Source organism: Tinamus guttatus, unplaced genomic scaffold (assembly GCF_059628265.1).
Source record: "Tinamus guttatus ecotype Peru unplaced genomic scaffold, ASM5962826v1 Tinamus_guttatus_pri_ptg000942l, whole genome shotgun sequence".
NCBI classification, from domain to species: Eukaryota; Metazoa; Chordata; class Aves; order Tinamiformes; family Tinamidae; genus Tinamus; species Tinamus guttatus.
In genome coordinates, this window is record NW_028289476.1 from 291,739 (window position 1) to 308,241 (window position 16,503).

At 48.5% G+C, this 16,503-nt stretch overlaps 1 protein-coding gene across 1 annotated transcript in view; it reads right to left on the reverse strand.

Annotated features, from left to right (window-relative positions):
* The window catches only part of NEO1 (neogenin 1), a 130,639-nt gene that overhangs the window by 44,386 nt on the left and 69,750 nt on the right, over window positions 1–16,503 (reverse strand). The window contains exons 6-7 of the mRNA XM_088538191.1: window positions 10,103–10,257; window positions 9,392–9,512 (exon numbers count right to left, since the gene is read on the reverse strand). Of these exons, the coding sequence (XP_088394317.1) occupies window positions 9,392–9,512; window positions 10,103–10,257 (276 nt within the window). The remainder of the gene's footprint in view (window positions 1–9,391; window positions 9,513–10,102; window positions 10,258–16,503) is intronic.

Consider the following 16,503-nt stretch of genomic DNA (forward strand, 5'->3'; position numbering starts at 1 on the left):
CTGGCTTCAGCAAGAAAAGCACACTACAGCAACTAATTATAGCAAATCATTATTTCACTCAAAAATTGGCTGGAAAAGCATGACCTAAGACATTCCAATCTCCCAATGCTTTCAAAACTTCAAGGCAATACCACAAGAAAAAACTATCTCACAGGTACCAATGTGTTTAATTTTAATTCGGGGTGTTCAGATAACGGTGTTTACATGATGAGTAATACTTTTTTCATGTACACTGCCATCTATCTGATTCCTAAATGTAATCAGGGACTAGAAACATTTTTCCTGCTTTCATCTAACATACTGTCTTCCTAAATTTGTGCTTTAGTGTATGACAGCGTTTCTCTTCCTCCGCTCCAGCAGCGAAAGGATTTGACTTTCATCAAGATCAAGAGCCTGGCATACTTCAGAGACCCGCGTTTTGGGGTTTTGTTTTCTTTTTAATTTTACAGGTTCCCTCACCGTATTCAAAAAAATCCAACACTCAACTGGTTGCAATGCAAGCAGGAGACAATAACAAAGCCAACGCCATTGGGCTGCCTTCTGAACTGGCCTTCTGCCCTCCAGCACCTAGCAGAAACCACCCCCGTGCTCACCCGCTTGCAAAGTGCCTTTCCTTGCAATTGTTCCTCAGATGAAACCTGCACAGGGTTAGCTGCCATGATGACCTGCAAAGCCCTTGATGCTGCTTACCGCTGTACTTAAAAGGCGTTTTGCCCTGGGGAGGACAGGAGAGCAGCAGCAGATGAAGGTCGGCAGGTTTAGGCCTGGACTGCACTCGTTTCTCTGTGGCACGGTATTTTCCAGGGAACGTTTTTTCAGCCTTGCTCACATGGCAACGGGATCTTCAGATTCCCACTGCAGCAGGCCAAGGAAAGGTGACCAGCTGCTTTCAACCTGGGGCACTTTTTCTCCACGCCCTTACGAAATGGTCTTATTAAAGACCACGCTCTTGATTTCTGTAGCATTTTCCCGACTTGTGACTGCAACAGGTTATTCAACACAGAGTTCCTGCTGGCAAAACACTGGTTGAAGTTTCTGGAAAAACAGAAATTCACCTAAAAGCTCAAAGCTGGAAGAGGGGAGATTGGGAGAGAACGGGTTCAAAGGAGGCAAGAGCCGCCCGTACTCTGCTGGGGGAATCCCAGAATCCTGGAAACATCATGGTAGGAAAAGAGCTTCAGGATCATGGTAACACGGTGAGCAAAGGCCAGCAAGCCTCGTTGCCTTCGGTCACCTCCAAGGAGGGGGAGCAGTGAGTGCGGGATCCTGACGTTGCTCTAGATCATCTCAAGTGGATGTAGATGAATGCAATCCCCCATCCCGAGAAACAGCAAAAACCGTCATTACCTTCAAAAATTAAATGGAGACACCTACAAATATATCTTTATGTTGACTTTTTCTGCCTATAGCAGATAAGAAAAATATTTGCTGCTTTTTTTTAATTGCTTTAAACTAATGGGCCTCACCACTGGACACGTGAATGGCTATTTGCTCTTCACCCAATGCACACTTACAAAAAATACATACGAATAAATTCCTACCTCACGCGACCGACATTTCAGCATCGATTTGGCTCAATACCCTACTGTAAAACGGATGCGGAGTAAATTGGGAGCATATAAACGTGGTGACAAACATATTTGCTGATAACGAGCCTGTTTTTCAAAGGAAGTCATAAAATCCACGTGGGTAGGGAGTACTCCTCCCATAACCATTTCATTCCTAAGCGCTCGGGTGCAGAGGAAACAACGCGTTTTTTTTTTCCTGTGGCATCAAAGAGGGCCATGAAAGAGGCGCGAGGGCCGGCGCTGACGCACGGGTGGCTCCCAGCACGGGCCCTGCCGGCTCCACCGCTTCCCGAGGGGGTGGGAACCCCCCTGTGCTCTTCCATCACGGGGTTCTGGGAAAAGAAAAAAAAAAGCAGGAAAAAAGCCCAAACACACACCAAACCTGCGGCCGTGCAGGCTGCCGCCCCGACATGGACCTGCCCAAACGGAATTCTTGCGCAGGAGCAGAATCTTCCCAGAGCAGCAGAGGTTGAGACAGAGCAGAATTTGGCCACCCTGGCTCCTAATATGAAAATAACGATTTTGCCACAAGAGCAAATATGCCACACTTGAGTGAAGCTGCTCTACAGGCTAGCTACTAATGAAAACACTGTTTTTTTTTTTTTTTTTGCAGTGTTTTCCAATGGGCAAAATACTCCTTGAGGAGCCCAGTTGCTCTCTGCGACTTAGGTGAGGACTAAGGAGACTTAGGCAGGGTTGGCTCTCCTTCTTTTCCTTTAGCCCTGGTGTGCTCAAAGGAAAAGCCAGCAGCATCCGCTTGGCTCTTAAAGACTTTGGCTCCAAAAACACTGAATTTCCCCCTATTTTGAGGCGGTGGGGAGCAGACGACAGGAAAGCATCCCCTGCGCCTGTCCTTACAAGAGCAGCAACAGCAACGACTCTCAGCTGGTGTCAATACTGAGACGAGGCAAACTGAAGGCCGGGTATTAAAAATGAAAACTGCATTTATTTGTTAGCGCACACATTTTCCTGTGATATAAAACCTACAGACATCTCGAGGATGCCTTGTCAACACTGCTGGAAAAGTACTTAACAGGAGCAGACCGGCCTTCCATTCCCTTGTTCAAATCCCATTACACATGCAAGCAAACTGTAAATCAATCCTTCCTTTTCTTTTTTTCTTTTTCTCCAAATGGCATTCAGCTGTCTCTGATATTACTGTATAATTTAGCAACTCTGAAATATAAGGAATCAATTAAGACCATATCCACGCGTCTAGTCCCCTCTGGTGCGAGACTGAACAAATCTGATATTTTCCCTTGCACCAGGAGGCTAGGATCAATTACAAATTAAGGCGACTTCTGTCAATATTCACGGCCCTGGTTGTGAATAATATTGGCGAAGGAAATGCTGCCAGCCGCCACGTTAGGTATCAAGCTAAAACAGACCATGCTGTTACACCCTTCATCTTTAAAAAAAAGGGGAAAAAAAGGAGAAAGAAAGAAAGGAGGCACAAACAATATGTCATATACCCTCAGCAGATGTTTTCCACCATAGGTAGAGGTATCTTTCTCTTTTCAAGATGCAGATAAGCTTTTTTTGTTACCTTCTCTGCCTCCACTTATTATTCCTGCTGCCTTATTCCTCTTTCTATTATGACATTCATGCTATTTCTTTCAAGAATGAGCACCTACGAATAATTAATTTCCCCAAAATTGAAGAGGCGAAGCAGTCTACTGGGTTCAAACGCAGGGTTTCAAATTCCTCCAGCAAACTGACTGTAAATACAGCCTTGAAACAAGAAATGAAACCCATAAGCGCAATCAAAGCATTCTATAAATGTTATTACACCTCCTTGCAATTCACTGCACACGGATAAACATTAATCTATTACTGATTTAATCTGAATTAGACCAATTTACCTAAAACCTGGGCAACCTGAAGCACAAATAGTCCACTGAAGGCAGAATAGGAAAACTACTTGGGTCCCAGTCTTGGGAAGTTAAAATTCAGGAAGGCTGAGGTAGTTTAACAGAGTTTAATCAGACTTCTCATCACGACTCTGCCTAAGCCATGACCTTAAGCAGAGAAGATAAAAATCTCAAACCAGAACTGAATTGAAAAAAGTCACCTAAGAATGAATTAACACAGTTTTCTTGCCATGTTTAATATGCATGCAGTCACCGAGAAGTATAAAACTGTTTTTTCCACAGAGCAAGACTGAGTAATGCAAATTAAAATGAAAATTAAAATGAGAAAAAAAAAGTCTTTCAGCATTAAAGAGGAGAACATACTGTTATGTTTACAGAAATTTAGCAACAAAGAACACCCAACCAGCAACAAAATGTTTCTCAGAGCTTGGCTCTGGTGTTAGTGAGCAGTGTTTAGAGTCAAGCTGGAGATTGCAGATGCTGTTTACGTTCGTAAAGCACAACCTTCAGGATGAGCCACACAAGCTGGTCCTCTCCAGCCCAGCTGAAGTCCCTCGGATACCTCACGGCAGGGCTGGAGGCCGCGCGCTTGGCAGCGGCGTTATTTGCCCAGACCCCCTTACACAATCGGCACCCACCTCCTATCTGCCACGGTCGGTGTTTTTACAACACCCTGGAGCTCTTGCATTTAGGGGAAAAAGGGTATTTATGGATGCGAGCAACTACCTACACGGGAATATGTTGCGTGCACCGAAAAATGGAGCGCCAAGGTGCAAGCGCAGTGGTGTGAGGACCTGGATCTCCAAACACATGGCGTGGAAGACACTTAGCTGGAAACGCCGCAGTCCTGAGCTGCTGGCATTGCTTTCTGAATCGCAAATCCACCTCTGCCATAAACCATGACAAATTGCTGTAGGTTTGTTCAACTAAATTCACAACACAAGAGTTTGGCTAAGGCAACCGGCTGTTTAAACAGGGCCTTAAATGTGCTGAGCAAAAAATACACAAGTAAATGCTGCTATAGGAGGGATAAAAGCAGACCAAGATTTCCGCGCGGGGAGGAAACTCCTGCTGCTGCCGTCTCTGCAGAGCCCCGTGGGGGGATTTTCTGCCTTTGGCTCTTCCCCCGTTTGGGAGCGCTGCGAAGCCTCAAGCCCTGCGGGACTGTGATCCCGGCAGGGCCTTCGGGGAACTCTTCCCTTGGAGCAGACGCTGGGATTTTTGGGCACGCGGGTTTGAACAGCCTCCTCTCCCGTTTCTATCTACCCATCGCCTCTCGGGTGGACGCTGTCGGGTGTCTCAACTGCCAGGGCCTCTTAAGACCTTCCTCGCTTTATGATACAAAAACTTGCACCGGCTGCAACACAAAGTCCTCAGCAAGTTCACAAGCAGAGCCCTCGCACTGATTCAACCCAATTTTTCCATCTTGCTCTGACATTTCAGCCACGATACCCTGCACATTTTTCAAGCACCTCTGCAGTCTCAGACTGCTCCGTAGAATTGCATGAGAAAACATTAACCACGCTTCCCTGACGGCACCACTGAATTTGCCGCTGATTCTCAGCGTGCGACCGCAGATAGAAGGTACCTTGGCGAGACGCGAGGGAGGCTGAGCACAGAGCCCACGCGCACACAACGGGCAGAGCTGCCCCGAGCTCGCTCGAGCTGCCTGCCCGCGGCACGACACAAGCCTGTGCAGTGGGACACGTCACCTACGAGAACATCCCGAAGCCCACGCTGAGCCTCCACATCGGAGCGTGAGCCTCAGTGCCAAGCCTAGTCCTTCTTGCACTGGAGGCCAAGCTTTCTCAGAAAGAATTTTCTTTTCCTCCTGTAACAAAATGATGGAACTTGTGGACTGGAAATGGCAGAACATCCCCTCTAACTTAACTTAGAAAGGGCTTTTGACATTGCTTCATGTGGCACAGTTGTAAGTGAGCAAATATGTTCTAGTGGAGGCTGCTGCAGACGTGGGACCGCGCTCGGAGCGGTTATCCATGCCTCCTTGTCAAAAGGAAGGAGATGCTGAGCCAGGATGGGCAGGACTGTGTGCTAAGCCCCACTGTATTCAGTATATTCTCTAACATCCTGGAGGAGGGAGTAGAGAAAACAAGAAAGTGGAAATCCAACTCTAACTGGAAATCTTCCTTGACTGGCATCAACCTATGGGAGCTGGAATGGCCCACAGGACAGGGGTTTTCCATTGACATCTCCAAGCCTGTGGAGCCTACAAGAACCTGAGCAGCAGTGGCTGCTGCAATAGCGTCACCACAAATGCTCCAGAAAGCACCCAGTGAGAGGACACACTTTCTAAAGTGAAATTCAAGGTTCAGCCAGGCTCCTGTATCACCACAAAGTCAATAGCCAAACCAGCTGCATCCCAGTGCACGCATCGCCGTAGCCTCAGCACCACCAACGTACAATGAAATTATTCACGCAGCAACAGTGCCCCGACCCAATTCGATTACACAGAGAGAGCATAGATTTTAGGTCAATACAAGATGCCTTTGAGACCCCCTCAGAATCAGGATCATGTTCATGCTGAATTCACTTGCTGCAATGGCAAAACCTTCTGCTTCTCATCACCACATGGCACGTTTGGTTACAGTGCACAGTGTTTCCATCCCGCTGCTCAGCCATCGCTCCTCCTCCTGCTGCCTGAATCCTGGGCAAGTGCCTGGCATGCGGGGCCAGCAGGGACCCATCTGCCTCCTGTCACTTTGTGCCAGCTGGGTTTTTTGCCCTGAGGAGCAGGTGAAAGCACTGCCAGATATGCTGAAGAAGGGCAAGTTGCAGGGTCCTGGCTTAAGCTTTGAGTCTTGTCACACCACGCAGTCTCCGCCGAGGAGAGCCAGATACTCACCTCACGGAGGTTCTCATGGACTTGAGTTCACACCAAATGAGGCTGCAAAAGGGATGGCAGGGAAGAGCTTTGCTACCGGGAGCACATCCTTGCATCTGGGCCACATATTGCAGAACTGAGAAGGGCAAACGCTGACCCACGGCGATAGAAGTGCAGGTGACGAAAGGAAAAGCCGGTTCTGTGCAACAACGGGTGGATCCCGGGGTCCCCGAGACTGTCGCTGCCGAGCACCTCGATGTGGGGAAGCCTCCCGAGCACGGAGCCTCCCCTGCACACCCAGCCACGCTCGCGCACCACGGAAGCTGCCCTGGGCACGGGACACGGGAGTACCGAAACACCACTCCCTGCAGAGGCGGAACTGCATGTCTGGGTACCAGCAGATCTTGGCTGGAGCAGGTTATCACTTACTTTATGCCTTTTGGACTTAAAAATGATGCTACCACATAAGACTGAACAAAATAAGTACCAAAGAGCACAGCTCCAGGCTGCAAAATCCACCACAAGGAAAGATTTCCACAGCGCGAGGTCAGAATCAGACAAGTTAACGTATGGAAGAAGCGACGGAGATACCATCAAGAATGCACAGTGCAATTGGGAAAACCCCCTGCTGCTTCGTGTGGCTGATTTAACTTCCTCAACACCTCTCACCAGGTCTGGGCAGCTCCGGCTTCTCCAGCTCTTCACACTCATCTCTGAGGGCAGCCAGCTATGCCCGTGACTGTGGTCAAACCAGAAGCAGGGCCGTATTATTATTATATGTATTATATATTGCTGTTATTATTATTATCATTAGGAATTATTATTACATGTATTACACATTCAGAGATGCCCGTCACAGAGGTCTCGGACCACTTCTTCAACACTGCTACATAAGGAATGAACAGGACCTGCCTGTCTGAGAAATTCCAGAAGGTTTCTACTTTATCATTTAATTTAAATTTAATATATTGAAAATCAATTCAACATTACAATCAAAAGGCCTAACTGAAAAAAGCCTACAAATAATCAGATGCTTTCCAATCACATTTTGGAAAGAGATTTCATTTGGAAGATACTTCAATCAATTCATAATCAACACTTCCCCTCAAAATTTATTATTTTTCTAATTGCCAAAGTAGATACTTCCCATTATCAGGTGTCAAGAGGCAATTTAAGATAGATAAAGCCTTCTGAATTAATAAGGGAAGACTTCAGAATATTTTTTGTTTGGCTTACAATTTTTCGTTTCTAGATACCCATCATGAGAGAACGCTGTATGCGACAGCTTCACCTTTCTTCTTCACTATTTATTTCGCGGTTACGTTAAAATAACACAGCAAATACTGGCACTTTCTTTGGGTGGATATATTATGCCACAGCTTTTCATAAATGAGGACGGCGCGAGGCCCTGCTCAAGAGCGACGCGACGCAGCGTGTTTCCAGGGCGGCGCCCGCACCTCTGCCGCTGAGGAAGCGCAGCCGGGAGGACGGGACGCGCGTGCCGAGCCCCGCCGGGCTGCAGGAAGGGCCGGGCTTCGCGGGGCGACGGGGCGCCCGGCACGGAGCCCAGCAGGCCGCGCCGCGCGCGCAAGGAGGAGGCCGCACCGGGCGGCCTGCGGGGCGGCGGGAGGAAACGAGCAGCTAAAGCGAGAACAACAATAATAATTTATAAACCGCTACTGCGAGTCAGGCGAAAGGGCAAACTTGGGCAGGGCAAGGCTGCAAAACTGAAGTACACCAATTATCCTATGCTTTTCAAAAGTGGAAAACAGGAATAACGCTTCTGTGTAACAGATTTGGAAGCGGCTCAGGTGACTCATGCATACAGTAGAAATAAAATTCCTTTTCCTCATTTTTCTGGCAACATGCGGACAGCGGGCTAGTGCTGGGTGCAGAAGAGCAAATCTGAACACCGAAACGCCAAGACTCCGCAGCATTAAAGCTGCTGAGCGCAGCTCCTGTTTTCCTTGCAGAAAGGGTTGTGCAAGGCCAAGCATGGCGGCTCTTCAGGCCGCAGTGAACGGAGCCGTATCCAGGGGCAGGCAGGAGAGCACAACTGCTCTGCGAAACCACCAGAGAAGACATGGGAGATGCGGCTCTTCCCGGCACACTCGCAACGGTCCAAACCCCAAATCGGGGCTGGCTGCTCCGGGGCTGCTGAGACGTCAGGGGTGAATTTGTGCCAGGCCTCTGGCCGCTCCTAACAGTTTCTCCTACAGTCCTGCCACGCCCGAGTGTTGTAAACACCTGAGAAATGCCAGGTTTGAAACGCTACTCAAAGAAGCTAGGCAACACAAAATTAAAAAAAAAAAAATATGAAGAGTATGGAATTAATATTTCCTTGTCTGGCTTCTTCCTTCTCCTTCCTGTGGGTTTTCTTCCTTGTGCTCTTCAAAGTTATATTCAAGAGCCTCGTGACTTCTACGAGCAGAACAAGCTGATGTCCTAAGCGATGATGTTTTTACGAGCTTTTTTTTTTTGGAACAGAGCACTCCTTTCATCACACCCAACATTTATTCTCTTTTAATATCACAAATAGGTCATGCAGGGTGCTCGGGAACAAGAAGGTTTGCGTTGCCAGCGATCCCACTGACTGGAGTTCGATGACAAATATTTGTCTTAGACTCCAACTCAAAAAAATATATTGTATCTGCAGTTTGCAAAAACACAGAGCTCCCTCCTTTGAACTGACAACAGGGAAAAAAGCTTCTGACACGGTAACAATTTGGTATGAAATAGTTCATTTGTCTGGGGCTCCAGGAATACTCATTTTTCAGTTTTGCCATCACGGTCGTCATTTCAGCTCAGCTCTCCTGCCAGTTTTTTAAATATTTGCATGCAGTAAGATTTCAGGTCTTTGGCTCTGGCTTATTACCACATTTGACATTTCCAAAATATTTTTCCAAATACCAGGTAACTCCTGCAGAATTCATTAATTTCTCCTAAGTCACTCTCCATGTACAGTGGGAAGATGACACTGAGCCACTTACGTGCTTTAAGGAAAACTATTTCATCCTAGCTGAGCTAAAGATAAAACCCATCAGGTGCAAACGGCCCCTCTGACTGGATCCTCCCCACGTTTGGCACTATAATGCCACTGTTTATCTTACCAAGGTCAAGTATTATCAGCTGGGCTCCGGCCTGGGCGTTTCCAACATCATTTTCTGCAATGCATTGATAGAATCCCTCATCTGATTTCACCAGACCCAAAACTTGCAGATTATGTTCTTTCTGAGGAATAAAGGATAAAGGCGACACTTAAAAAAAAATGGGCTGCAGTTGCAAAGACAACGCTGTTATTACGGCACGTTACCGTGACAGGAGAAAATCCAGAAGAGCAAGACACAACGCGCTCTCGGAGCTCCTGTCTGATATCAGCTGCTGTTACACTGGCTCTTCAGATTGTGCTGTATTGAAAACCAGCACGAGCTTGTACTAACAGAGTGTTATTTGTAGCATATCATTGGTAAGATTCACACAACCATTTTGATGATATTTTAAGCACTGAAAATAACCCAATAACTCGCTGTTCCATCCTGCACCCCTAGGTCTGCCCAGTTACACCCTCAATAAGGTCCAGGCTATGTCTCAATGATGCCAGTGCCCGGCAGCGGCTTCCCAAAATTCATGATGCAGGACTTCTTATGCAGGACTCGATTACAGAGTATTAAAAGATTCAGGAAACCATTTAATCCCTCCAGGCCCCAAACTCTACGGCCGGGAAGCTGGTCCTGGAGCAGAACTGAGCTCCTGTGCATACGGGTAGGAGGATTAAGCTCCAGGTCGGGAGTGTACAAGGCTCAAACCTGGTGAGCACTTACCACGATTTTGAAGTAGTCGCTGGGGATGACCACGTCTCCGTTCTTGACCCACTTCACGGTCGGCGTGGGCTTGCCGCTCACCTCGCACTCGAACACGATGTCCATGGACTCGTGCGCGTATATATTTGCAGGCCGCTTCAGGAATTCCGGAGGGACTTAAGAGGGGAGAAGAAAGGGGGGCGTTAGCACCCGCACTCCACAAAAAGAAACAAAATGGGAATCTTGAGGATTAAAACCTGCTAATGAAAGGTTATACAGAACGTGTGCCCCAGTACGGACAGTGTCCAAGATCGCTCCGCACTTCCAAGAAATATACCGAAAATCTCTGGGAGTCTGAACACTAATGCATGGCAGGTTTGCTGGTTCCTGCTTGTAGCCAGAACAAAATTGCTATCTCCAGGGCTTCACTATCTTTTTAATGTCATTATGTAATCAGAATAAGATTAATTAAAGATATTCCAAGCTCATAAAAACATGTGGTATTTTCTGGTAACATCATCAGCACAGTGTCTAAAGCTAATATCCGCATAGTAAAAATATTCCTGCAAAATCCGGCAGAAAGGAGCCGCTTGCAGGAACTTGTGGTCTGAGGATCCTCTATTGCAGCTAACGTTCACCTATTTATTTGCTTTTAATCCGCTTGGTGGAGCCGATGGCTCCAGTTCCAGGCAAGTCAAACGTGCCCCTTTGCCCTTCAACATTTACCAAGGAGAGTCAACAAGGCCAGGCTGCAGTGCCAGGCAAACCCCGCGGCCCGGACTGTGCCGGGAGATGTATTTCAGGCCAGGGAACAGGGAATACTACCCCTTGGAGCACTCCTGCAAGCAAATAAGCCATTTGCCTTCAGATAGACTTGCTGCCGGTTTATTTTTACTTTTAACTGGGATCAAGCAGCCCTCTACAAAAAGTAAAACTTTGTCGATAGGCGAAATACCTGGACGCGTTTATTGACAGAGTGAGAAGATGGGGTAACTCTCAAACTGCAGCAAATCCGTCCCAGAAACTAATGAACATCCAGACACAGCAAACCCTGCCGCTGCCTTGCCCTTCCCTAGATGGGTCGCGCGGGTTTTGGAAGCACCCTGTGACGGCTCAACTGCTTTTAATTCCTTAGCTATTTGTTAGATTTATCCCGGAATCCCAGTTACACCAGCCAAAAGCACAAAATTCGGGTAAAAAATAGAAACAACCTCCTCAAATCACAGATGTTGCCCGCTGGGCATGGCCTGGGGATTACGGGGTAGCAGCACAAACCCCTGGCGAGGGCCATGGCCAGCCGTGCAGATTTCCTGCCTCATGCACCTTAGCACCCTCAGCAACCCCCAAAATTAAAAAAGCAACCCCCAAAATTCAATCACAGAAGAAGGAAAACAGGCAGAGAGGCAGTTTGGGCTGTCCCAAACATCAGGGGTGCTGACAGAGGCGCTGCCATCGCCCTCCCGGCGGGCAGGAGCCATGAGCACTAATACTGAATCACGGCATTTGTTGCGATAGTGAAAGCTGAACTGGATACCCCAGTACCTGCTCTCAAATAGATCTGATTTAGGACATGAAGAATTTGAAACACGTTGTTTCTTCAAAGTCGTTCTTGCTTTTCTGGCTTCCGCAGAACCTGCTAAGCTGTTTGCACAGGGATAACACAAGCAGTTTGTTATCATTTACCTCCCAGTTAACGAATTAGAAGAATGCTTTCTGCAGCCTTCCCACCCATTAACACACAAGTGCAGAAGTTTGTGGTGGGGAATTCAGACTGATGACCAGCAGCAAATGAGCCAATTACGGTACAGAATAAGACTTGTAATGGCAGCTTATGCCTCCTGTTACCAAACGGAGAATTCAGCTTCAGGTAAATCATGTAAGGTAAATCCCTGTGAAGTGAAAACCTCTTTAAAAAAAGCCCCTTTTTTAATGCTAGAAGGTGCAAAACGATGAGAGCAGCTGGGGAGTGCTGAGACGCAGTCGCCGGCCGGACAGCGCGGTGACGGTCCCCACGGTGCCGGCGGCCCTGAACCTCGGCCAAGGCTGTTGTTGAACCTGTTGTTTTCAGGGATAATAAGCGCAAAGGCAAGGCAGGGCAAGGAGGTGTGGGTGCCGACCAGCCACCTAAGCAAGCTCTTTCTTCTGATTTTTGGAGTATATTGAGGAAATACCCATCAGGATTGACTTGATTGCAACTCACCGCGCACTGCGGCTGCAGGCAGATGGGGAGACTTGCTGAGCTCCCTCCGAGCAATCTTTTCTGCAGCTTCACCAGCCCCATCCACCTGCGAAATACCTGTTTTGGAGGTGGACGTGTCATCTCGGTGAGAACAGCAGTTAAACCAAATCCATTTATTGAAGGAGCGGAGCTGGAAGCCATCTCTGCCGTGGTGCCCATGCTGGCACCATGTATTGCCCTAGGGCAGGAGGAGGCTGGTGTTTATCCGTAGTGGTGTCCTACAGGGAAGGGGCTCCGATTCGCTGGGGATTCAAGGGCTTCCAAAACCTCTGCATGGAGCGTGGGCAGCGCCGCGAGCACCGACGCCAGCACGGGAGGAGAGGGAGCCCTTCGGGGCAGCGCGAGGGCACGTGGAAAAGCTCCATTCAGTGATGAAGCCCAAAAATTAGAGAATAGTTGGGTAACTTCAAATTTAGGTCACAAGTGCATAACCTGGGCTAATCCTCAGGCAGACTCAGAGACTTCACTCTGATCTCCTGTCCAGGGCGCTGAATTACGCACGACCACAGTATAGACGTCCCTCCAGCTCTCTGATGACACAAATACTCACTGCAAAGACAGAAAAATCCAATTCCTAGCAGCCTTATGCACAGAGCATTATTGCCTTATTCTAGAAAAAAAAAAAAAAAAGCTCAAAACACAAAGATCCTCCAGAAGAACCAAGATCTTCCAGGCATTAAATGCAACAGAAAGCCAGACACGTATTTCTTAAGGAGCATCTGGAGAGGACATTTTTTGAAGCAACTAAATTAAATTTTGGTGAAATAGCTCAAAGCAAACCTACTCAATAGGCAATCTGTGCAATCTGTGCATTCACTTGAAAGCTGAACCAATGGAGAAATGAGCTGGCATCCATACGTATGTAGTCTTGTTTCTGCCCAAAGGCAAATTCTTTTGACATAGGGACTAATTCCAGTCATATCAGACTAAATATTACATCTTATTTTCACTCGCCTCCTAAAAATATATATTTCTTAAAAAAAAAAAAAAATTGTTGACAAATGTTGACAAATCTGGTGCAAAACCAAGGTCTTCCTTTCAGGAAGAGCTGGATGCAAATGAAAAGGGGCCGCTACGCACTCCTGCCCGTGCAGGACGATGCCCATGGCCAGGGATGCCCGGGGGCTCGCTGGATTTTGCTTTTATAAACGGTTCTCAGCACTTTCTGGATCCAGGTAAGCAGCGAATTCAACGTCACTTACCCTAATGCCTCATTCTGCAGCCTACTGCTCCCAGCAGTAAGTCCAATGTTTTAACAGCATCCTTGGAGAAAGCCTACGGTTTCGCGCAGCCTCGCGCCACGCGGCACCTCCCGGCTCCTGCAATCCAAGAGGAACCGGCTCCCACTCATTCCCTTTCTCCGTGGCGCTCGTGGTTTTACACGAAGGAACAGTGCTCTGCGCCTTTCATCACTCCTATTCCATCCTCTCGACCTGCCTTAACTTTACTACATCTTTTAAGGGATGAGGGACCGGAGCCGCTCACAGCATTCAACACACAGTGGCCTCATGGATTTAGACATAACAGCTTTCCTTCTGAGCTGCCTGCTTCTTCCCTAATCATTCCTAACACGCGATTCGGTTTTTACAACCTTGCATTTGTAAAGAACTACACGTTCCAACGTCACTGTTTCAAGACCCTGCCAGCGCAGAGACTGCTGCTAAGCACAGCTAGGGCTGCTTTTAACTGCACGTGCCCCTTCAGAGCCCTTACGGCCCGCGAGAGGACAGCACACCCAGAACCATCATTTCATTACGGCTTTTAAGGACAGCGCATCACAAGTGTCCTGGGAATCCACGAGCCCTGCAGCAGCCTGACTATATCGACCCCTGACACCTCAGCCCCGAAACCTACCCACAAAAAAATCTACCCACCTCAAAAGCCTCTGAACAGGTTTGTAAGGTTTGGATATTTTTACAAAATACACCTAAACAGCCCCAGCATCCCACGTTCCTGCATCTTCCTACTAATTCTGCACCTTTTTCTTCCCCCGATCTGACATCAGGACCACTCAGACTAACTTCTCTGTTGCTTCCAGACTTCCCCCCACCCAGGACTTCGAGCCAGCCAACGTCCCCAGTAATTAAGTGACAGGTGACACACACCACACTCAGTAACTCCGGAGTTCACACTTCAGCTCCTTGAGAGATTTCGAGCGAACACCATCTGGTGCTGATGGTTGTCACTGCTCACTTCGCAGACTGGTTTTGAAAAACATTTTATCTACTCTTCCACTGCAGGTAAATCCTGCAGTCAGCTCTCCATTAAAAACGTTTCCAGCTCCACAGAGAGCAGAGACACCAAGAATTTCTTTTCTGCGCTAAGCTGTTTTCTCACCTCTTTCCTTTCACATTCAATCATCTGTTGATCCTCCATGTTCTTTAGCAGGCTTTCTATGTCTGACAGGCTTGAAGAAAAACTTATTAGTAGGTTTTTAGATTATTAGCAAATTGTTTTTCAACAACTTTTAATTATATTACTTGCATATTAATGTTACATGGTTTATCTTTTTGTTCTCCTTACTTGTCTGCTAGAAGATTCCCCCCTTTTTTCCCACTTGGTTTTTGCAACATTCAAGTGCAAGTCAGCCACTGCGAGTCTCATGTAGGTCCTTCAATAACTGCAACTTCTTTTAATTTTGCTTTTAACAGGCTGCTTCTAAAATACACAAGCCCCCCTTGCTTAAAAGCAATTCAATGCTTTTGGAGCGGGTTTGGGGGTTCTGCTGCCTCTCTTGTTGCACAGAGGTACACGGTGTCGCGGCGCCGGAACAACTGAGAGTCAGTGCCAATGAAGCTCCATGCGCTGCTCAGAATGAGGAGGAAAAAAAGAAATAAAGGCGCTTCTCGGAGTTTCCAAATTATCTGGAAATTCCTCCGCAGATCAGCCCATGCAGGTGACATTCCCCTCTCCTGCGTGGGGGTAACTGAAGGGCCCGACAACACCGACATCCTGCCCTGCGGCCCCGCTGCGCTTCCAGCCTCCATGACCGTCTCAATGACCGCTTTGGAAGGTGCCAGCTGGATGGTGCCAATACTGCGTTTTCCAAAGGTACGCCTGCAATTCCATTTTAGAGGGATTCTGCATTACTTGTTGATTGCAGCACTTTATTTGTAAGATTAGACTGGAACTTTCTTAAACTGCACTTTACTGCCCTTCCACTGGGCCAGCCTGCTCCCATTATCCTCCCTAACGATATTCTGGGAGTGCACTGTTCCAACTGCTTTGATTCCACCAGATTCCAGCCTGGCTGGATAACCAGGCATTACAGCTCCTTTCACTCTCTGAGCTTCCAGCAGCTGGATGCAAGCGCTCCTCAATGTGGGGGTGGTCCAGCTGGACCCCAACAGCGAGACGCGAAAGCAGGAGACAGCGCGGGCCGCCTGGAGCCCTGTTTTCAACGGGGCTTGGGACACAGGGTGCAGAACTGCTGCTGTACAGCCCCATGTTGCCCTCCGGGACACCCGAAAGAGCCCAGGGGGCCAAACCCTGGGAAGCTGGAAGAAACTCCAGGAACTCCCCAGTATCCGCAACAATGAAACACTGAACTTGGTACAAGATGGTTAACAAAAAGCTGCATTTATAACCCTTACGTTTATCAGGACCTAACAGTGATTAATTGCTTGCTCCACACTAACCTTAATTGTAATTGTTTTGCATGCAACAGGGGGTTATGCACACGAAGGCGCAGGCTACTGACAGACTGACGATGCGAGTGTGCGTGCGAGGGTCTGTACAAGCCTGGGCCCAACACGGTGACAGCAAGAGCGCATGTGCAATGACAGAGCGGCCACCGCTTCACCTGGGGCAGGGGCCGAGCAGAGCAGAGGCGCCTGGTGCAGCCAAGGGGAGGAGAGCGGAGCGCGAGGAGCCCTGCCACGGGCCGCAGGCAACGGCAACGGGAGAGCAGCGCCCGAAGCGGGGAATTCTCGCCGGGAAGGGCGAGCGGATCGGCGGCAGCCGCCTGGCACCGGGAGCCTCGGCCCGGGCGGCTCAGGCAGGAACACGACAGGTTCACAGGGACACCCGACACCCCGCACTGCGCGCGGAGGAGGTGGCGCCCGGAGCGCCGAGCCCCGTGGGACCCCGGCACCGCACACTCATTGCACCAGGTCTCAGCTCTCCCATCACCCCAGGGCCGCACACTCATCACAACAGGTCTCAGCTCTCCTGTCACCCTGGC